Below are 23,268 nucleotides of genomic sequence, written 5' to 3'. Positions count from 1 at the left end.
CCTGCCCAATCTGCTTGGCTGACTTGGTGTCCCCCAAGGGGTGCTCTTTATTATTCACTAAGGCTCCAAAGAGAAAATCTCTGAATACTACCATAGAATCAAAGCAGTTTATCAATGCTCAGATAATCAATGAAATGCCAAAGGAAACTTTTTTCAGTCCCAGACTGTGTGTTGCTGTTTCTCTACAACACAGTGGCTTGGCCTTGTGGGTTTTCTGTAATTCAGAATGAAATTAATGGAGCGAGTCTTCCTGCTCCCCCCACCCTCACCCCCCATCTTTGCAAGGTCCAAGGAGAAGCACATGGGTATTGGGTACAGTGTAAATCCTGCCCTACTGTGTTGGATTCAACAAACTCAAGCTTCCCATCTCATTTGGAGCTGGGAGAGCCTGGCAGGAGGGTGAGGCCCATAGAAGCGCCTCCTACTTTGGAATGAGGGACAGAGACAGGGCACTGCCCCATGGATGTGGACTCTGGCCCCCATGCAGTTTTCCCAAGAGAATGGGGCCATCTCCGTTCATCCCACCTCCCAGATTTGTACATGGTCCCTACACTGAAATGTGCCCTTTGGGACTGCGAGATGTGATTTGGGAGTTGGACGTTACCTTCCTTTTTCCTGGTTGTAAGGGAGTGACATGTGGCAGAGTTAGACAGACATCGTAGGGAAGCAATGTCCTTTCATCCCACATGCACCCAGGTTAGATATGTACCACATCTTTATCCATTTATCTGTGGATGGACATTTTGGTTGCTTCCGTGTCGTGGCTATTGTAAATAGTGGTGCAGTGAGCATTGAGGTGTATATATCTTTTCGAATGGTTTTATCTGTATAGATGCCCAGAAACAGGATTGCTCGACCATTTGGTAGTTCCGTTTTTAGTTTTTTGAGGAACCTCCATGCCATTCTCCATAGCGGCTACACCAATTTACATTCCCACCAACAGTGCAGGCGGGTTCCTTTTTCTCTATACCTTCTCCAGCATTTATTATCTATAGACTTTTCAGTGATGGCCATTCTGTCACTTTTAAAATAATTGCCTTAGCTTTGTCCTAAATGATTACTATCTATGAAATCACATTGATATCTTAGGTTTTCCTAAATCACAAAGGAATCAATTTACAACTGTTAAAATTAAACACTTTTGTCTGTCTTTCACTTAAAATCACCTTGTATGTGTAATCATTAAGTTGAAAGAGTGGAACTCCATAGAATACAAGCAAGAAAAATACTTCTCCCTTGACCTGTAGAGTGTTTTCCATCCCTTAGGTACAATTTTGGCAGGTCCTTGTAACTCTAATAATAAAAACACTTCTGTTACTCTTAGTCCCAAGAACATTCCAAGTGCCATAATGGAAGTATCTGCTTTAGTTTAATAGTTGAAACTGAACATCATTTCAGGCTAAGCTCCTTCCCTCCTGCATCTAAGTGCAGCTTCACCTGGGAAGCCTGAAGGGGAGGTGGCAGGTGTGACATCTTTGCTTCCCCAGCTCATCAGTCACCTTCTTCCTACCTCCCAAACCAGACTGCTGATGGTTCTGCCAAGAGGTGCATGGGGAGAGGGCTGAGATGGGGGGAGATCAGGTAAACTCTTGAGTGAATGGGACTGGCACCATCCAGTAATGATACTCCCTGGTCCCAGCAGCTGTCTGGAGGGACTTTTGTGGGTCCTTGGGCCGCCCTCCTCCCATAGTCTGGTAGTAACTTGGTCCCTTATCACAGGTGACACCACCTCCGACTGGTCTGGTGGCTCCCTCTCAGAGCCAGTTTCTGGCAGCCCACACTCCTCGTGGCCCTTTGGACAGAGACCTTCCACTAGGACCCACTTGGGTGCCTTTCTGTCGAGTCCACACCTGCACCAAGAGGAACACAGCATCCATTCTTTTGAGAAACTCTGGGAGCCCTTGTCGAGCCTGAAGCAGGCTCTGCTCCTCACTCCTCCTTCAGGGCATCCTTCACACTCCCCATCCCTGACCACGAGGCATTGCAAGGCTGGATCTGGCACTGATCTGGGTGCCCAGAAATTCCTAGTGGTGCACATGAACTCTCTAAGTGGTCTCCTAGAAGCCCTCTTAGCTGGCTTGGTAGCAGAGGGAAAGAAGCCCAGAGTCCCCCAGAATGGCCTCCCTCCTCCCATCTAGGGCTGTGGGGGGCATTTGGTACCATAGTGTGATTGGGGGCCTTCGGGGCCTGGGTGTTACTGGTAGAGGAAGCTTGTGTTTGCAGTGTCACCCCCTCTGTGAGTGTCCTGCTGCTCTGCCAAGGTGGTGCCCAGCCCCAGAGCTCCCTGAAGACACACAGGATGGTCCTGCACAGCGGCCAGCTCTCCTTTGCCTTCAGACAGCATCAGATTGCCAGGCATGGGCTAAGGCCAATCAGGATCTCCTCCACTTCATCAGGAGTGGATGAGTCTCTCATTTCAAGTCCATTCCACCTACGAGTCACTGACCCTGTGGAGGGTCTATAAAAAATTATAGCTTCTGTTTTGCCCAGCAGCTTTTCTGACCTTCTATCGCGACAGCTCGCTCTTTGTCACAGGTCAGTCTGTTTCTGTGATTACTGCCCAGATGGACTGATTAGTGGAGCTCCTGAAGGAGCCTGGTGACACAGTTAGGCTGCAGTGGTCCATTTTCCACTTTTCAGCCTGTTTTCTGAGCACAATAGCATAGTTGGGGGGCTTTGTGGCTTTCAGGCTGGAGCAGAGTGAGGGGCAGCGTTATCCCTAAATGACTGCATCCGTGCTGGTGGGGAGAGAAGCACGCTTTACAATCTGAAGACCTCCTGCAGAAAGGAGGTCATGTCAAAGGGCTTTTTATTTTCACAAACTGGTTGGCGAGTCCCCAGGGTCCTTTAAACGACACTTGTTAAGTAGCAGAAAGCTCCTGTGCTAAGGCAAAGAAATCCCGAAATCCTGAAAGTGCTGGCAGTGGGGAAGCACACTAACTGACTGGCTGGTTCAGAACGAAGGCTTTGGAGCAGGTATTGGGCAGTAACGTGAAGGCTCTAGTCATCTCTGGATCCAGGGCAGAGTTTGTCCCATTCAGTGGTTTGGGGAAGCATTAGCACTCTAGGTTTTAAACAAAGGTACATATTTAAATAGCTTTTAATGTATTTTATTATTCCCAGTTCTAGCTCCACACATGTAGTCAGCATCTACTAGAACTGGAAAATGATACTATCCCCTATTTGTAGAGCCATCAGGCTGCAAAAACGGGGCTGGTAGCTCTTTCTACATTGCTCCTTTATTTAGCCTCAGATATCTCCCAGTTTCTTTCTTAAGTCCAGAGACCAAAATCTTCACCTGACCAGATAGATAGTCAAGGTGGAGAATAGTAAGCCACGTGCTTGTGAAAACCCCTCCCTTTCACTTACTCCCGTCTCTCCTTTGTCCTCCATCCCAAACCCAAAGGTAGGTAGTAGGTTCTGGAACCATTCATGTTATCCCTGGAGGGAACCCTACATCCGACTAGCCATTCACCCACTGCTCTGAATAAGTTGTAACTTATACCAGATGAGGTCCATTCAAACATAAGTGTGGAGGAGCTCCCATTGCGCCGCAATGGGATCGGCAGTGTCCCTGGTACACCAGGACATAGATTCAATTCCCGGCCAGGCACAGTGGGTTAAGGGATCTGGTATTGCCTAAGCTGTGGTGTGGGTTGTGACTCTGGATCAGATCTGATAACCGACACAGGGAACTCCATATGCCACAGGGCAGCCGAAAAAAAAAGAAAAAAAAAGAAAGAGTAAGTATGGAGCCCAGTACAGCAAAAGGAAGCAGAGTCCCTTGTTTTTATTGCCTATGGGCCCATAGCTGGACCACCGGCCAGGATAGAGACAAGAGAACAGGATTTCTCTTGTTATTATTCCCCATGTAATTCTTGAGCAACATCTTGTCTCCTAGAGAGGAGGATTTGGGAAGAGGAGTCAGAGGTTGATCAGCTTTAAGAATCTTAGTTTCCGGAGTTTCCATCATGGCACAGCAGAAACGAATCCAACTAGGATCCATGAGGTTGCATGTTCGATCCCTGGCCTCGCTCATTGGGTTAAGGATCCAGCATTGCCAGCTGTGGTGTAGGTTGCAGACATGGCTCAGATCTGGTGTTGCTGTGGCTCTGGAATAGGCCGGCAGCTCTAGCTCCAATTAGACCCCTAGCCTGGGAACCTCCATATGCCGCGGGTGCAGCCCTAAAAAGACAAAAAAAGAAAAAAAAGGAAAGAAAGAAGAAGACTCTTAGTTTCCTTGTGTCTTCCAGAGCCCTGGGAGGCCTGAGTGGGACAAAGCAAGGACGCCCACATACCTACCTTTGGAGTTTACTTGAAATAAATGATCCAAGACTGCAAAGACTTAAAATTATCCAGTAACGTAAATTGTCTCTGCCTCACTGCTGAAATTCACAGAGATTTGCATTTTAGAACTTGACTTCTAATCTTGGAATCAAAGAATTTTTTATCTTTGTTGAATTTTTGACTTCAGGAGCAGACAGATGAGGTGGTTTCTTTTTTGTCTTTCTCCCTCCCTCCCTCTCTTTGACCCCACAACTCCTAAGAGAGAACCTTATACTTGGTCGCTAAGTTAAAAGGAAGATGAATCCACTATGAAATATAACTTCTGAAGTGTGCAGCTCTCTTTTTATTTTATTTTGATTTAAGTACACCCTTAGGTAAAGTCGTGGACTGTAAACTCATTTTCTAGGAGTGGGTTTTGATGTAGAACTTGGCCCCTGCAGCAGGCCAGGAAGATGGGCGGGACCACCCCACCTCCGACAGAAGGAGCTGGGTCAAGCCTGACACTCCTTTCCCATAATGCCCTGTGATTCACACGCCCTCTTTATCGTCCTCACACAGCCAGTGTGTGTTTATGGAGCACCTGCTCTGTGCCAGACCTCTGCACACACAGTGTCCTGCCCTTGTGAGTTCACAGTCCCACGGGGTGGAGACACACAGTGACAACTCGGCCCGAAGGGACCTCTCAGGAAAATACCTAGGACAGAGAGGAGGCAGCCGCTCACTTCACGTGGGTGAGCCCAGGACTTGTAAAGGATGAGGGGAGAAGGTGTCCAGGCAGGAGACAAAATGAGGGAGGAAGGAAGGGCATCTCAGGAAGGCCATGGTAGGCCAGATACATCCAAGAGGAGGGGAGATTTGAGAATGCAGAGTAAATGCAGGTGGGCCTTAAGCAAAGGAGGAGAGGATGTGGCAGGAGGTGATGTTAGAGGGCCCGTCACAGCCCAGGTTGTGAAAACCCGTCGTGTGTGCTTAGCCGAGGAGGTGGTCTCTCATTGCTTTTGAAAACTTTAATAAAGGGCAACCAAATCTTCCCTTCTGGAAACTGTGGCACTGGAGAGGGTGGGTTGAAGGGCTGTAAGCCAGCAAACAGTGTCTTAGCCCAGAGTTCTAGAAAGCCGGGCCTGAGGCAAAGATGGAAGTATGACTGCTTCTGGGGGAAGGAGGTGCAAGCCCAGGGCAGTGAGGATGAGGAGAGGCAGGGAGGCCAGTAGAAGTAGGAGATGATGTGATGGGGACTGGCCACTCTGGCTCCTGCTTCACCAGGAGCTACACAGACACAGCCTGGGTGCTGGGTGCTCTAGAACCCCTGGAAGATTTGCAAGGAGAGACTGACTCTACTTGGCATAGACAGTAGAAGAGAAAAAAGAGGCTCCCTCCTGTTTCCCACTTCTCTCTGGCCCTGGTTCATGGCACAGGGACCTGGTATCCCATTCCTCTGGGATGCTGTTCCAGGATGGAGACCTGTGCCTCCCCAAGCCATGCCCTTCACCCCTCGGGTACCTGCTTCCCAGTCTGAGAGTAGAGGGCAGCCTGGCTCATGTGAGCACCTGCTGAGAAAGGGAAAGAAGAGCCGTCAGTCTGGGAAGGCTCAGGGGTGTCACCATTCAGACAGGGAGCCCCGCCCTGAGGCTGTGAGCAGTCCAAGCAGGGTGGGGTGGTGCCAGCGTGGATGGAGGAGGCCGGCATGGCAAAAAACAAGATCTTCACGCAATAGAATCGACAAACCCAACCCCAACCTTTCCAGGACTTATACTTGAGTAGCAGTTAGTAAAGTGGCCAGTTTGGGGCAAGGCATTCTCTATGGCCTTGTGTTTCCTAAGGAAAATATATGATTCATCACTGAATAGTTGTTCTAAAGCTATGGAATAAACCAACTTCTGTGTTTGTCAAAGAAGAAGAGGAAGCTACTGTTTTAAAAATGGTTAAAAATTCATGATGGTCAAAATGAAGAAGCTGATCACAAGTGTACTCGTCCACGTTCTTTCTGTTGAAGTGGCAGAAGCTCAGCTTTCCTCACTTGGAACTGGGAAACTCTCAGGACCCAGGGGAAGGCAGGCACGCATCAGACAGAGATCTACCGGGAACTGTGGACCAAGACCCTGCCGGGACCTGCACCCTCTCACACTTGGCTTCCTCTCTGTGAGGACTTTCTCTTTTTCTGTCTGGAGCCTGACCTCCAGGTGGCGGGACTGCTGCTGGCTTCCACAGCCAGGTTTCTAACCCTCTGCTTTGGCTCTGGGGAGGATTGGCTCTTCACATCCATCCAGCCCTCCCTGGGGAGGACGCCCACGGGGCCAGCGCTCACCAGGTACTCTCCATGGACTAACCAACTCTGGGCAGGGCTGCAGAATTATTATTTTTTAAATGGGAAGTCACAAGGGCCCCATGGATGAAGGGAAATAGGGTCCAGGAGACCAGTGTGTGTGTCTGCTATGGGGCACAGGGAGCAGGGATGTTGACTGGGGGGCGGGGGGTGCATAACATCCACTGCACCCTAAAGCTGAGAACACTACCATTCACCAAAGAATCTTCCCATGCCCCTGATTCACCAGCTGGAAAAGAAAAGGCTCCTCATTCTGCAATTCTGCCTTCTGCCTCCCCCTGGCAAAAGTCATGTGCACATGTGGCTAGATTGAATTGTTTTCCTAAAGCTCTCTGTTCAAGCTCTGAGTATCTCGTGACCAGTTCTGCAAACAGAGCTGCCTCCAGCTACAATCACAGGCCCCGCTGAAGAAACAGGGAAAGCCCTGCTCCTTTGCTGCAGCCTGTTCTCTCCTTTGCCTTGTCTTCCCTTTTCCCACCTCCTGATGAGTTAACATAGATTGAAATTTTAATCAGTTTGAGGGTTTTTTTTTTAATGGGAATTTAAATTGAACTGGAAACCAAGAGCATTAAGGGGTTGCAAGCTGCTGGCTGAGACCTCTGGAGACACGTCTCATCCCCGAGACAGAGGAGGTGGCACGCTGCAGGGTGATGACCCCATGCAAGCCCCTTTTGGCTGTGTCTCAATAAATCTTAGGTGATAGGGTTTATGGAATAGAGAAATTCCTTCATCCTTAGTTTCTTAAGTCAGAGAAGGAAAAGGCTTTCTAGGGAGTGATATTGCTCCAATTCTTGGATCAACAAGACCCCTAGTTCCAGGGTGTCACCTTGACCCTGGGCCTCAGTGTCCAAAATCAGGAGGAGGAGTTCCCGTCATGTTGCAGTGGAAACAAATCTGTCTAGGAACCACGAGGTTGTGGGTTTGATCCTTGGCTTCGCTCATTGGGTTCAGGATCCAGCATTGCCATGAGCTATGCTGTAGTTTGCAGACGTGGCTCAGATCTGGCATTGCTGTGGCTGTGTTATAGGCTGGCAGCTGTAGCTACTATTAGACCCCTAGCCTGGGAACCTCCACATGCCATGTGAGAGGCCCTAAAAAGACAGAACACACACACACACACATACAATCCGGAGGAGAGGGGTCTGCTGGGAAATACCCTCACCCCTGCATACACAATCCTCCCTACTCTGGGCCTTCTGATGCGTGGGGAAAGGCAGGCAGGACCGTGCTTAATTCATGAAATTGCATCACCTTATTTTTCCACTGATGAGAGAAGGGGATGCTTTGAACCTCTTTATGATAAGAACTGGGCCCTCCAGCAAGAATGGTGCCAGCTTTGGTGTCATACAGACTGGTTTCTATTTTTTCTTGATTGTATATTTTAAATTTTCTATTTTAACTGTGAAATAGATCAAATATACCAACCACCCAGATGTATAGATGTTAATATTGTACAATAGTTTGCTTTAACAGAAAAGCCATATATTACAATCATAAGGGAGTTCCCTGGTGGTCTAGTGGTTAGGATTTGACACTTTTACTGCTGTGTCCTGGGTTCGGTCCCCAATCTGAGAATTGAGATCCTGCATTAAGCTTCTGCATGCCAAAAAAAAAAAAAAAAATCCATTAAATTCCATCATCTCCCTTAACTCCCCCTTCCCTTCTCAGTAATCAGTAACCAGAAGTTGGTATCCGTCATCCCCATGCATGTTTTTGTAGTTATTTACAAGTGCCCATTTGCCAAAATATTGTTGCTATGCGTCACATTAAATAATACTGCTTTTCGTGGTTCAAAAATGGCATTGAGCCATATAGATTCTTTTGCAATCAGTCCCAGCATTGCTGCTTCCTTGTAGAGACTGTAGACAAGTTGTATCACCTTTTTGAGCCACAGGCAGATAGTTAAGATGCTGCATATGGAGTTCCCGTTGTGGCTCAGTGGTTAACGAATCCGACTAAGAACAATGAGGTTGAGGGTTCGATCCCTGGCCTTGCTCAGTGGGTTAAGGATCTGGCGTTGCCATGAGCTGTGGTGTAGGTCACAGACGCGGCTTGGATCCTGTGTTGCTATGGCTCTGGCGTAGGCCCGTGGCTGCAGCTCTGATTCGACCCCTAGCCTGGGAACCTCCATATGCCACAGGAGTGGCCCAAGAAATGGCAAAAAGACAAAAAAGAAAAAGATGCTGTATATGAGGTTCCCATTTTGGCTTAGCAGATTAAAAACCCAGCTAGTATCCATGAGGATGTGGGTTCGATCCTGTCCTCAATCAGTGGATTAAAGATACGGCGTTGCACCAAGCTGTAGTGTATGTCGAAGACACGGCTCAGATATCTGGTATTGCTGTGGCTGTGGTGTAGGTTGCAACTGCAGTGCCAATTCAACCCCTAGCCTGGGAACTTCCACATGCTGTGGGTGTGGCCATAAAAAGAAGAAAAAAAAAAGATGCTGGGTGTGTTCATCCTGGTACAATCCAGGTGAGTAAGATCAGGGCCTGGAGGGAAGGAGCCACAGGGTTTTGTGACTGACTGGATGGGTGGAATGACTCGTGTGATTCTAGTGATCTAGGAGATGAATGCCAGTTGCTGAGATCAGGAGCCTGGGGAGATGCCAGTCTGGGAAAGTAAGGCACTGGATTCCGTTTGGGAGCCATTGAATTGGAAGTGTTTGCGTCAGGAGGCAGTTGGATTTTTGGACCCTAATTCAGGCAGTAGTTCTGAGCTGGAGATGCCTCCTTGGGTTTCGTTAGCATCCAGGGAGCGCTCGCTGTGGGAAGGAGGGCTGGCTTAGCGTGACTGGCCCCTCTGGCACCTCCTCCTAGAATTCATAGTGTGGTTCATCCTCCCCAGACTTCTTGCTGACAAGTAGCAACAAGACCTGAACTGGAATCACCTCATTGTCAACTTGAAAGGTTAAGGTTATATCTGAAGCATTTTTTCCCCCTCTAATAACCTGTTGTGATTTCCTCCTTCATGAAATTACATAAATCCCCTCAGAGAGGAATTTCTCGTTTTAGACTTTACCATGCCTTAATGTTAGTAAGTTTGTAGATTTTATCAGCCTTCTTTATATTTGCCTGAACTTGCCCCCTTGTTGTACTCCAAGGAGCCCAGCTTCTCTGGGATGGATGGCAGGACCTGGGTCTCCCTGTATATCACTCCCTTCCCAGGTGTTTGGTCTGGGATCCTAAGCTGAGTCTGTCTGCAGTGCATGTTTTTCTCCAGGATGGGACCCAAGCGACCATTTCTGTCCTTTCTCGCTCCCTACAAACCTGGTTCAGGGGATGCTGGTCCATCCTCACTAGTTAGCAGCCAGTTTTTTACAGAGGAAATGGCTCTTTTTGCTTAATGACAAGATGCCCACTCCCCCACTCCACCCCCATCCCATCCCTCCCCCTGCCAGAAGCCCAGCATGAGAGGCCTCCCTTTGGATGGTAGGAATCCACCCCTAGTCCCCAGTAAAAGTGTTGGGCAGGATGGAGAGGAGTTTAGGCAGCTGCTGTTATTGGAAGGATCCAGAAAGACCTGGGGAACTGAGGAGAGGGAACAGCTGCCGATGCCCTGGGACCCAGAAGCAGCTCTGGGACTGCTTTTCTCTCTTCTGTCTCTGCTTTTTTTCTCTCTCCTCTCTTTATCTCCCTTCCTTCTCCCCCTCCTCTTGTTCTTCCTCTTCTTTCTCTTCCCTGTCTTTGAAGCTCCATCCCTCTCACCCCCTCTTCAGCTCTCCCTTCCCTTCCAACCTCCCTCATCAGCCCCCTCTTCCTCCCCTCCTCTTTTCCTCCTGCTCCTTACCCCTTCTCTCTTACCCTCCCCCTCCTCCATCTCCTCTCTTTTCCTCCCTCTCTTTCCCCCTCTCCTTCCCACCTCCCTCTTTCTCTCCCACTTCCTCCCCACCCTTGCCCTCTCTCTGTCATACTTACAGGGGGAATATCTAGATCACAGTCACTGTTGTCCTGTCCCTCTTATTACCAGCTGTCTATCCAATAGCATATGGAGGTTCCCAGGCTAGGGGTCCAATTGGAGCTGTAGCCAAGCCTACACCTACGCCACAGCAACACCAGATCCAAGCCGTGTCTGCGACCTATACCACAGCTCACAGCAACGCTGGATCCTTAACCCACTGAGCAAGGCCAGGGATCGAACCTGCATCCTCATGGATGCCAGTTGGGTTTGTTAACTGCTGAGCTACGATGGGAACTCCCCAACTGTCTATCTTTATGTCTCCCTCTCCTCCTTTCAGCTCTTACATGGCTCTCTTCCCACCCCCACCCCTCAACTGGCAGCTACCCTCCTCGGAACTTGTATCTAGCCCGAAATTGCCCAGACTCCAATACTGCATGACCTTGTTCCAAAGCCCCAGCCATCTGGCAGCCATCTCTCTGTGAGCGGGATTCTGAGTTCCCGAGAGAGGGTCCAGTTGGCTCGGTTTATTCTCCTGAGCCCGGCCACCCCATCCCAGGCTGCCAGTCGGCCTGAGGACAGGTCCCCTCAGGTCAGCAATGGCAGGGGGTGGGCAGGGTTACAGAAACCCCTGCCTTCCTACCCAGGGCAAGGGGTGGGGATGGAGCCCTTGAGGGGAAGGAGTTGGTGGGCTCAGGAGTAACCTGGTCCATCCAGCACAAGGACTGTGTCATAGACCCCCCCTCCGATTATCTCACACCACTGAGTGATCCTAAATTTGGCTCAAGCTGGGAATGGGAGTCATGGGTTATGCCCTGTTCCTAGTCACCTCGGCGTGAATGGAAGGGTATATGTCTCCGAAGTAATGGATTTAGCATCTTCCAGCCACTCCAAATATGGCATGAAATTACACTTTGAGTGGAACTGTTCATTTTATTCATACAGTAGGCTGCAGGGATGGACTTGGTTGATTCCAAACAAAATCATCTGGCACATCAAACATGGAATGTGGACTTTAGTGTTGAGTCATGAAGACCTTTGATACATGATTTGAAACTTGTCCCCCCAAATTGAGTGCTTTGTAATACCCTCACCAGAGAGGTGGAGGCAGAGGGCAGACCCCGACTAGTGGAGGCTCCGGCTGCCTGAGGAGCTGCCCCACCCAAGGCAGGGTGAGGGCCCCCCAGGGGTGCTACTGCACCCCCCTCTTCAGAGCCAGCTTCCCCATCCTATGCTCTGTGCCTGCTGATGCCACACCCCCATGTCCCTGGTGGTCTTAGATCACAAAACTGGCTATTATTACACTTGCCTGGAGTGTGTGAAAACAGGCTTCAAATGGGAAAACCTTGTCCCAATTTTATACAACTGGAAAACAGTATAGAACTTGAATCTTTCAAATGTGTTAAAAAAAAAAAAAAAGGCAACCCACAAAATTCAGCTTGTGGGACTTAGTCCTACGGAAACAGGACGGGAAAGGGGAGGCTCACTTCCGCCTCACAGGTGGTTTTGATTTAGAAAATGTGCCTGAAAATTCAGTGCCTACAACTACAGAGATTTTGTTTTGCTTCTGAGAAAAGTAAAACTGCTCTTAAATGTTTCTGAGCTCATTGGAGTTTACATTTCATCTTTTTTTCCCCCACTTTTGCGTACCTGGGTATTCTCATTATCTCTCCATCTGCTAGGTCAATCAGCACATATTGTGGGAAACTCGTGTCTCCCCATGATCCAAAAGAGGTGGGATCCAGTTCTGACAATACGAATTAATCATCACGAGAACTATTGGCAAGAGCTGGGGGTGTTTGTGTTCCTCGGGGACTGCTTAGCGTCTCCGGATAAATATTCCAGTCCAACTGCTGCCTTCTCTGGGCTTTCCTTTCCCAAACTTCCTCCCCAAGAAGGAGGAGAAGTCAAAAGCCAAGTGTTGGGTCCCTGGTAATTTATAAGATGAGAGCAATACATCAAAACACTTGGCCTTGGGCTGTGGTCGATATTCAGTAATATGTTGCTATATAACGTATGTTTCTTCTTACAAATTATGAAGCATCCACATGTCTGTTTTTGACCCCAAAATTCAATGCAGTCAGATGACTTTGGAAAGGAGTTTTAGAGATGGGTTGCCAAGTTCCTACAATCTCCGTGTTAAGAACTCCTATCTCGTGATTCCCGATGTGGCTCAGCGGAAATGAATCTAGCTAGTATTCGTGAGGACACAGGTTTGATCCCTGGCCTCGCTCAGTGGGTTAAGGATCTGGTGTTGCTGTGAACTGTGGTGTAGGTCGAAAGCTCAGATCTGGCATTGCTGTGGTTGTGATATAGACCAGCAGCTGCAGCTCCAATTCAACCCCTAGCCTTGGAACATTTGTATGTCACAGGTGTGGCCCTAAAAAGACAGAAAAAAAGAAAGAACTCCTGTCTCTGTGGCCTCCAGCTATGAGACAGGTTTTTACAAGAATGAAAAGAGAAACACCTTTTCCTGTGTCTCCTCTTTAGAATAAGAAGCTCTACTTGGACATCATTCACACGTACATGGAAGTCCACGCCACTGTTTACGGCTCCAGCACAAAGAACATCCCCAGCTACGTGAAAAACCACGGGATCCTCAGTGGACGGGACCTGCAATTTCTTCTCCGTGAAACCAAGGTAAGTGCATCAGTGATGCTGTGCAGAGGTCTGTTTCTGTTGACATTGAAAATGTGAGCAGGATCTTCTGGGCTTTCTTTTCCATGGTACAGCTGAACTTCAGATCATTTCTGGTCAATTATTTTCTACACCGACTCTAGCTTAAAAGTCAATGAATTGTGGAAGGAGGTTGCTATTGTTTAAAATGAATTTACTGAGGACCTGCTCTGTGCCAGGTGTCAAGTGAGGGGCTGGGGACACAGTGGCAAATGGGACCGATAAGATATCAGAACTCTGAGAGCGGCAGCCTTCCCGGGAAGCCTGGGCACTTAACTTCCCCACCTCCCCAGTCACCTCTGCTCACAGATGGGTCCCCCATATGTCTTCACATCACATCTCCTTGTTGAAACAGTTTGTACTGGACACTGAAGATGTTCAAACAAAGGAAGAGTCTTCGAGGTCTTAAGGAGCAGAGAGGGCATCATGAAAGGTTTAAGAGATGACAGATGGGTCAAGTGTGGATGCCCGTGGCATTTGGGACAGACAGGAGTGAGAGTCACCTGGCAGAGGTGGAGGCGACACATTCAGGAGGGTCAAGACACCAACCCAGCGAGTCTAAGTCTGGGAATTACTGGAAGATAAAATTTGATAAGGGGCTGAGGGTCTGATTGTTTCAGACATAGAATTCAGGCCCTGTAGTGTAGGTAACTAGGGGGAGCCACTGATGGAAGATCATTTTAGTGGCATGATGAATGTGACATTTTGACACCATAGGGGCATCTTTCTTTTCTGTGTTTCTATCATGAACATACCCAGTGACAACAGAGGATTTGCAAATAGACAGAGTTTGGCCTTGACGGAATGGCTGGCACTTTAAGGCATTAAACTCCCTCACCTTTATTAATAAGCTCTTATTTATGAATTTTAAAAAGTATTTAGGACTTCTTATTGTGGCTCAGTGGGTTATGAACCTGCCTAGAATCCATAAGGATGCAGGTTCAATCCCTGGCCTCGCTCAGTGGGTTAAGGATCTGGCATTGCCATGAGCTGTGGTACAGGTTGCAGCTGTGGCTCTGATCCCAAGTTGCTATGGCTCTGGTATAAGCCAGCAGCTACAGCTCCAATTCAACCCCTAGCCTGGGAACTTCCACATGCCATGGGTGTGGCCCTAAAAAGAAAAAAAAAAATATTGAGCAGCTCCTGTGTGCCAGGCATTGTGCGAAGGTTACAGGAGTGAAGAAAAGCAAGTGTGATCCCTGCACTCATGTTTCCTCAAGCAGAGGGAAACTCATCAATAGTGAATTTTGCAGCTCGGGTCCCTGACTGATTGCATTTTCATTTTCAAGGTTGGGGAAGAAGGGAGTGGATGAGCGGCTATGGCATAATAGCATTCTGATTAGTGCGTGATAGTTCTATTTTAGAAAGTGTATCCACATGTGCTGTCCTGTTTACCTCTCACAAAAGCTTTGAGAGGTAGGCATGGCAGGTATTACAGTTAACTTTATCTTAAACAAGGGGAAATAGACTAGAATTGGTCTTGTCCCCAGACCCCGAGGTCACCCTGGAAGTAACCCTGACAAATGATTTTTTTATTGCAAGTTTTAGCCCTGAGAGGCCCTTGACTTAATACCGTCCTCATGAATAAACATGCACACTTAAGAGCATTCAGCAGATACTCACCAGCTGAAGGAATCCGCATGTCCCTCCTGCCTCGGTTTCTCCGTGTGTGTGTGTGTGTGTGTGTGTGTGTGTGTGTGTGTGTGCGCATTTGATCATTCCTACCTCCCAAGTCCTGTGTGATGCCATGATCAGTAAATTATTTCTCTCCTTGGCCAAAGATCTGGTTTGCTTAATTAAGGTGTTATTTCCTTACAAGGTTGTCTGCAGTCTGGTGACGTGGCCGTCCCAGAGTGAAGGGCGCTCCCCAGTGTGCACGGTTGCTTTCCGTCCACCTTCTGTCTTAAGATGACATTTTAGAATCATTCCAATGTCCGGGCTCTGTAGCAGCAGTGCTATTTTTGCCTTTTGCCATTTGCCTCATTTTACTTCTCCCCAAATCAGATGGTAGGAAAAGCTCAGGCTTCTTGAAGTTTGGCAGGGCTAGGTCTCAGCAGTGTGTCATTACTGTCTCACACGCTTCTATTACCTCAGCCTCGTGAATGTCTTACTCAGCTATGCAGATCTTAAAAGAACTCTTCCTTACCAACCATCCACTTACCCTGTCAGTGAATGGGAAATAGGCTGAAGCTGGGGTTCCTGCTGTCTGGTGAGGAACAGAGAAGAGGGCTGGAAGGCCCAGGCCATGACCTTCAAGGTTGCCTGTAAACCAAGAATCATAGCTGAAATTTTGAGTTTTAGGGGCATCAGTTTGTCCTTGAAAAACTGGTACCTTCAGAGGATGTCACTGATCCTGTTCTGTATCGCCTGCTCATCTGACTAGAATATATTACAGCACTCCAGGTGGAATCATGGCTAAAACAGTTGGCAAATATGATGAAAATGAGGCAGTGTATCTCCGAGCCTCCCCTTATACCCAGAACACAGCAGCAGACGCTGAAATGAATGAATATTGGGCTTTGGAATAATGATACTAAAGACTAGTCAGGCTTTGCTTTTATAACCCCCTCTGCCTCTAACTCCTTCCTCAGTGTCTCTGAGCAATTTAAAAGCGATTTATTCCAATCCACATTGAAAGTGGAGAACTGGGGATGCCAGGAAGCAAACGCGTGTGGAGAGAATGGGATTCGTGCTCCTCAGACTCATTTCGGGGAGAGGGAGGCGAGGAGGTTGCCCCTTGAGGTCTAAAGACAGATTGAAATGATTAATGCATGATCAGCTTCTGACTCATTGTTTTTCTTTATGAACCTTCTTTCAATATCTGCACCAAGCCCAGGAAGCCCTCTGCTCAACAGAATTTTGTCCTGGTGCCTTTGGGCACCGAGGCACCATTGGCAGAAGCCTGTGGAGACTGGAGGGATTTGGGTTAACCCTCAAGTCCAGGCTTAAAAAAAAAACTAGGAGGTTGTTAAATCTTGAAGACCCTCCTAAAAGGCATATCAGGTAGGCTGCATTCTTTTTTTTTTTTTTTTTGGTCTATTTTTTGTATTTTTTTCAGGCTGCACCCGCAGGATATGAAAGTTCGCAGGGTAGAGGTCAAATCAGAGCTATAGCCGCCAGCCTAAACCACAGCCACTCGGGATCCGAGCCACAGCTGTGACTTACACCCACTGAGAGTGGCTGGGGATCAAACCCACATCCTCATGGATGCTAGTCAGATTCTGAACCTGCTGAGCCACGACAGGAACTCCCTGCCTTCATTATTTATCAGAAGACCATAAACACAGCATTCAGGCCGGCAAGCTCCATGAGTGCAATTCAAGCCAGCAAAAAAGGATGGACTAGGTGTGTCATGTTTTCATTTTTGGCTTAAATCCTCATCTCTCTGAACATGATTTCTTTCTTACCCTTCCTAATTTTCACCTCTTCTTGCTCACCTCCCCTAGTCTCACAGGGAGAATTTCCATACAGAATGGGGGCTTTGCACCCCATACTGTGTTGGAGGAGCATTTGGAACGAGCCTGTACGGGTGCCTCCCTTTCTCACAGTCAAAAGTTGAGGACAGGAGTGCCCCAGGGGTGCAACTGGTTAAGGATCCTGAGTTGTCACTGCTGTGGCTTGGGTCGCTGCTGTGGCACAGATTTGATCCCTGACCTGGGAACTTCCACATGGTACAGATATGTCCGAAAAAATAATAATAATAAAAGTTGAGAACAAATTCTGTTGTTGGGAAAGCAGAGGAAGAAGCAGTTGCCCTTGGCCGCACACCTGTTCTCTACAAACCTCTGGCCATTCCCCCTCTGGCACTTAAGCGGGGCACAACGGTCCTGTTTTCCTCCTGTATCATCTTTAGCTGTGGGATTTGCCTTGAAGCCTGGGCAGGGTTGGAAGATAAGCGGGATGTCCCACTATCCCTGTTCCATTCCACCTTCGGGTCTGAGCCCCCAATCCACCGTGGCTTCCCCACAAGTTTGGATGCAGTTGCACCACCTCTCTGAGAAACCCAGGGTTTGGGGCAGCCACCACCAGTGGGCCAGACTCCCGTACACCTAGCTCCCTGACAGCAGAGGGGCTCTGCATGTTCCAGTGACAGGTACCTTCTCAGCATGTGGATTTCTTCTTGACTCCTTCCTTTAGTCTGTATATAATTGTCTCAAGTCCTCAACCAGTCAGATGCTGAGAAGGTTCCTGTCACCAGAACAAGCAGAGCCCCTCCTCTATTTCCACTTCAGATGCTGGAAATAGTCACCCTCAGGCGGTCAAGCAGCTTTCATCCTAGCGACCAGCACCTGAGGTCATTCCCATTCCAACTAAATGGAAGATGATGTGCATACATAGACATATGCACACATACCCCTCTACTGTCCCCCTTTCCCCCCATCATATGTATATAGCATGTAGAGATGTATGACTCTGAAATCTCTCTGACTTCCAAGAACATAGGCATCTCTTCTCACCCAAATATGCACAGCAATGTTCAGCCTCTTCTCACAGAGACTCTTGATTGCTGGAAAGATCTAATCTGGTAACATTTCTTCTTTTGCTCATTTCTCAGACAACTGTATTTTAAGTAGAGAATATATTCTAGGACTTGGGCCAAGCCCTCTGGATCTAGGGATGGCTCAGCCACTTGTGCCCACAGGAGATTACAGGTGTGGTAGAGGAGGCAGACAGGTAAATAGATAACTAACAATGTGAAAAGTACACAGGTAGGAGGAGTAATAATAAAAATAAAGATCCCAACAGAAAGCCTCATGGGGTACTGTAAGCAGGGTCAACCATTCAGCTGTGGCACATGTCACCCTGTGACCTGTGAAATCAAGGAAGTAACACGATGAGCCCACTGCCCAGGACAGGAGCCAGATGGTCACATTTTAACACATTCAGTGCATTCCTGTTGTTGTGGTGCGTGTGACCACAGGGTCTTACTCCAACACTAGCGGCCGTTTTCTCTAAGCCTTCCCTGTGCTAAGCCTCTTCTGTGAATTAGCCCTTCATTACCAGCATCCTCTGACCTGGGCACCAACAGAGCCCATCTGACTGTGGTGGTGGGTAGGCCCGTGCTGAGAGTTGAGGGGTCAGCCTGATGTGGACTTGGGGTAAGAGGCGTGGCCCCAGAAGGCTCCTCCAAGAAGGTGGTCCCTGAGCTGCGTTTTCATGGCAGACATTTCATGCTGGCACAGCTGACGCTGGTCAGCATCTCAGCTGGACATTTATCCAAATGCTCTCTTACTCCCCATCTCCAGGGTAATGCATTTGCAGTGTAGGCTGTAATGCAGTTGGTTTTGTGCTGGGACTTCCAGATAACCAAAGTGTAGGGGGTTTTGGTCTTGAGGTTGCTGGGTTTTTTTGTTTGTTTGTTTCTGGAAGCCCCCTTAGGTAGCTGGGCATGGCTGGGGAGTCCACCCAGCAAACTGGTCTCCACGAAGTTGCCTTGGGTTTAGCAGCCAATGCTGACTGTCCTTGCGTACTTAGACATGCTCACAGGTATCATTGTCTTTGCCTTCTTTGCCCTTCTAGCTCTTTAGGAGACAGCCTTCAGATAGTACAGGTTAGGGGCTTGTGGAGCCCCGGAGAGGCATAGCGAAATACACATGCAAGATGTTTTGGCCTCTGTCATCTCTTTCTTCAGCATTGGGTGCAAAAGGGAAGACAGACATCCAGAGAGTGGCCCTTTGGGCTACATGAAAGTATCACCTGTCAGGAAAATAAATTTTCTCCGTATCAGCCTTGTATGAATGCTGATTAGTGGTATAAAATGGGTACCTGTTACCAAAAGTGTAATAATTCCCAATCATTATATGAAGAATAAATAAGTACGGCTTAACCATAGTGTGTGGTTCATGGGAATGGCCTTTCCATGAGGCAATTGCTGTAAACCACACCCTCTCTCTCGTCTAATAAATGCCCCTCCCCTTTTTTTAGTCCAGGTACTTTATGAAACACTGAGAACTCATAAATACACATGCAGGTGTTGAAGATCTTATAAAAACCCACAGGCACTTTGCAGCAACATAGATGAACCTAGAGATTATCATACTAGGTGAAATAAGTCAGAGAAAGACAAGCATCATATGAGATCACTTCTATGTGGAATCTTAAAAAGCGATACAGATGAACTTATTGACAAAGCAGAAGCAGACTCACAGCCATAGACAACAAACATGTGGTTACCAAAGAGGAGGGGGAAAGTGATGCCTTGGGAATTTGGGATTAAAAGATACACATTACTATATATAAAGTAGATAAACAAGAAGGTCCTATCATATAGCACAGGGAACTGTATTCAATATCTTATAATAACCTATAATGGAAAAGAATCTGAACAAGAATATATAGATATGTAATTGAATCACTTTGCTGTACACCTGAATCATTGTAAATCACCTGTACTTGAATTAATAAAAACCCCAAAACCACAATTTCTGCAGACCTAAACTCCAGCTAGACAACACAAGGTCATGTGTGTGTAGCTGCATGCAAAGTGAAACCTGGGTTTGAACTTGGCCTAGAGCTTATTGAACACTTACTAAGTGCCAAAGCTTGGCATACATCCTTCCCATGAAATACCTCATTGAATCCTCACAGCAGTCCCATGAAATAAGGAATTATTATTATTATTTTTATCATCTTACCCATAGAACAACAGATTTAGAGAACTTGTGTTATCTTGACTAAGACCCATAGCTAGAGAGACTGTTGTTATAAAAGGACCTCAGGAAATCTGTAGAAAGAACAGTTCCGGAGCTGGGCAATGGTGCAGTCGGGATTGGAAACCAGGTCTGCCTGACCCCAGAGCCTGTGCTTTTAATCACCATGTCCTGATCACTCTGTGCTGATAATTTAGTGGATAAGCTGAGGCTGATTCATTGCTCAAACTCCCGCCTGAGTCACCCCCTCCCCAACTGGCTAATGAAAAAGAGTCAGGAAAGTATTTTGGAGGCATGTAGTCTCCTCTTTTGGATTATCCTAGGTGTTCCCCATCCAGAGAGACTGGAAACTGACCACACCCCTGGGGTCTTCCTAAGCACTGCCTTTATCCACTTTTAAAGGATACACATTGGGAACTACTCCACTTTGGGGTGTAAAGCAGCTTGGTTTCTGCTTTCACACAGTGTGAAAAATCTGAGTGGTTTTATTGAACTCTTGTCGACATGTGGGAATGTCCCAGTTCTGTGCCACAAATAAAACATATGGCTCTTCTGTTGTCTCTTCCTTAGAAATATTAAATTTTAGAGCAGGTAATCCCTGTGTTGAGAAATGCTCACTGACTGCCCTTTGAGGGTGATGAGCTCTCTCTGCCTGTCCTCTTGTCATTCAAACCTCAGGTGTGTTATTTGACCTTAATACATCTGCTCTATTATAATGTCACAGGTAATGAGTATACAGAAAGAAAGCAAAACACAACAACAAAAAAAAGTTGCTTATTGACAGGAGTGACAAAAAAAAAGAAAAAAAACCCTGTTATTTTGGTGTTTGCAAGTACTGCTTTTCCTGCAATCCTAGTTAGTGTAACGAGAAAACTCATGACCAAGAAATTGTGTGGTATTTGCTTAAGCTTCCTTCTAAAATGGTGAGGCTTTAGAGAGGTAGCCCCAAGTGCTGATTTTATGTGGACTGAAATTTTCTGCTGTCGACAGGGCATGAGAGAGAGTGCAGATTGTTTTTCAGATATAATTAAACCTAGGTCACATTCGAGTCCATTAAGCAACAGCCTCAGATCCTTTTAATTAATGGGTTCAGATTGGTTGGTCTGAAGGAGCTAATTAAATTTTTTTTTTCCAGGATTTTCTATTTAAATAGGCAAGCATATGCTTCCTGCATTTCCTCCAAAGTTGTTCTTTGCAATTTAGAGTTGATGACAGTATCAGCACTTCATGGCAGGCCCTGATTTTTGGAGGTCAGGAAACACTCATGGCTCTGGGTCTCTGGTAAAACCCACGGAGACCCCGGGGTCTGCATCCTCTAGGATCTGGAAGCCCTGTGGTTTCCTGAGCCCAGCCACAGCCTGCTAGAGGTCCTCTTTCCCCTGGTGAGCCAACACCTCTTCCCAAATCTGCCGGGGGCCCCAGAACACATAGATCAAAAGCCTCAAGGGTAGTAATCCTGAGTTCTTTATGTTTAACAAAGCTGGAATGTCTTGGGACTAGTTCCCCCCACTTCTTCCTTCCATTTCTTTTGCTGCTGCTGGGTAACCATCCTGATCCCTGCACCAACACTGTACACATAAGTTCTTCCTGATAACCTCACTTCTGTCAGCTACATACTGAGATCCAAAATCAGGGCCTCCAAATGGTGATGGAGATGCCTGTCATACCAGCCAGGCAGCTTCCAGGCTCCCGCTACCGTTTTCCCTCTCCCCCATGTCTCTGCTTCTTCTGCTCCAGGAAGATTGACCTAGGCAGCAGTGGAGGCTCTGCTGGCTTCTCAAAGCCTCCCTCCTCCCCCAGATCCCTCTCTGTGGATGCCCCTGAGAATTGTCTCAGGGTTTCCTGGATGCGATGTTATTCTTCCAAAACACCCAAAAAAGGTTAAATATCCTGTTCTGTGCAAAAGAACATACAGTCATAGGGTAGGGGCCTCTCACCAGAAAATTCCCTGCAGGAACCTCTCGAGTCTCCAGTGTGGCTAACGCGGGCCATGCTGCACATGCAGCCCTGTGCCTGGCACACACGCTCTGCGTCTCCCATTGTTGCCCAGGGAACCTGGCAGCCTGGGCCCGGGCTCTGTAGGCAGAACCATTCCAAATGGTTGTTCAATGAAAGCAGCCGCAATAACAGGCTTGCTGGGGAGAGGGCCCTGGGAAGGGAGAATCCAGCTTCCCCCCCACCCCCGCATCCAGTTCAGCAGCATCCTTCACTCTCGGCGGCCTGACTTGTGGCTGTTCCCAGTGTGATGGCAGAAGGGAAGGGCGTCCTGGGGCCAAGTTATTCTTTGCCACCTGATGTGTCTTGGAGACCAGAGAGATTTCTGTCTAGGCTTCTTCCTGTGGGGAGAGAGATTGCACATGTCACTGAGCCTGACCCTACCTATCAGGACCCGCAGCCTCCAGCGTGAAACACCCCCTGGGAGGATGTGCAGAAAGGCCTTTCTCTGAGACATTTTATGTCTGGGCCCAGGAATCAGTGCCACCGAACTATGGCAGCAAGTCCCCTTTGTCACAGCAGCTCTGAGCCTGGGTCGCTAGGATGACTCTGACATGTGCTTGTGCTGCCATCTCTTGTCTGCCATGGGGAGGACGCACAGTTTCCTTACTGGAAAGGGAAAGCCTTGTCTAGTTACAGCTCCGCGCCCCTCCCCACACTGAGGGAGAAATGACAGCCATGATGTTGGTATCCCCCAGGGAAAACCCCATTATGAAAAGCCATGTTTGCTGACCTACCGACATCTTAAAGCAGCTCCATTTGAACTGTAATCAAACCGCCAAGTGACCTTTCTGTCCCTCTGCCCAGCATCACTGAAAGGGCCTGTTGTTCCTTTGGTTCAATGAAGAAACCTTCTGTTTAGTTAAGCAAGTGTTTTTCCAGTCCTCTCTCCTGGTGAGTTACAGAAAGATTATTGTCGGGTCTTATGTTTTGTTGTTGTTTTCATTCTTTGGAACCCACCCACCTTCCTACCACCTTTGCTGCCCACCCTGACACTTACTGCTTTACTTTTTGACCAAAGAGGGGAATTCATAATGACCCGAGTGGTTTCCTGGGCCTTTAAAGGTCCAAGGCCATGTTTTTCAGTTCCTGGTGTAAACTGGCTTCTTGTCCTCTCCCCACCCCCACCCCCACCCCCAGGACCTGGGAACTTTCCAGAGTCTCTGAGGCATCCACATAGGAGTGGAGCCCAGAGGAGCTCCCTCTGAGCCCGGAGTGCCAGTCCTGATTGATGTGTTTACACATGGTGTGCTTCTCTGTTTCACAGCTGTTTGTTGGCCTTGGGTTCCCTTATGAGGGCCCGGCTCCCCTGGAGGCCATCGCCAATGGATGTGCTTTCCTGAATCCCAAGTTCAATCCACCCAAAAGCAGCAAAAACACAGACTTTTTCATTGGCAAGCCAACTCTGAGAGAGGTAAGCATCTGTGACACTCATTCTAC

At 47.9% G+C, this 23,268-nt stretch overlaps 1 protein-coding gene across 6 annotated transcripts in view; it reads left to right on the top strand.

The window, feature by feature from the left end:
• The window catches only part of MGAT5 (alpha-1,6-mannosylglycoprotein 6-beta-N-acetylglucosaminyltransferase), a 364,486-nt gene that overhangs the window by 306,566 nt on the left and 34,652 nt on the right, over positions 1–23,268 (top strand). For 5 of the 6 annotated variants that reach the window (XM_047772070.1, XM_047772068.1, XM_047772067.1 and 2 more), the window contains exons 12-13: positions 12,998–13,147; positions 23,096–23,242. In XM_047772070.1, the coding sequence (XP_047628026.1) occupies positions 12,998–13,147; positions 23,096–23,242 (297 nt within the window). The remainder of the gene's footprint in view (positions 1–12,997; positions 13,148–23,095; positions 23,243–23,268) is intronic. The other variant, XM_047772073.1, reaches the window with a different exon arrangement.

This window comes from Phacochoerus africanus, chromosome 3 (assembly GCF_016906955.1).
Source record: "Phacochoerus africanus isolate WHEZ1 chromosome 3, ROS_Pafr_v1, whole genome shotgun sequence".
NCBI lineage: Eukaryota > Metazoa > Chordata > Mammalia > Artiodactyla > Suidae > Phacochoerus > Phacochoerus africanus.
The sequence above is the reverse complement of the archived record's forward strand: the minus strand, read 5'-3'. Positions and strand labels throughout refer to the sequence as shown.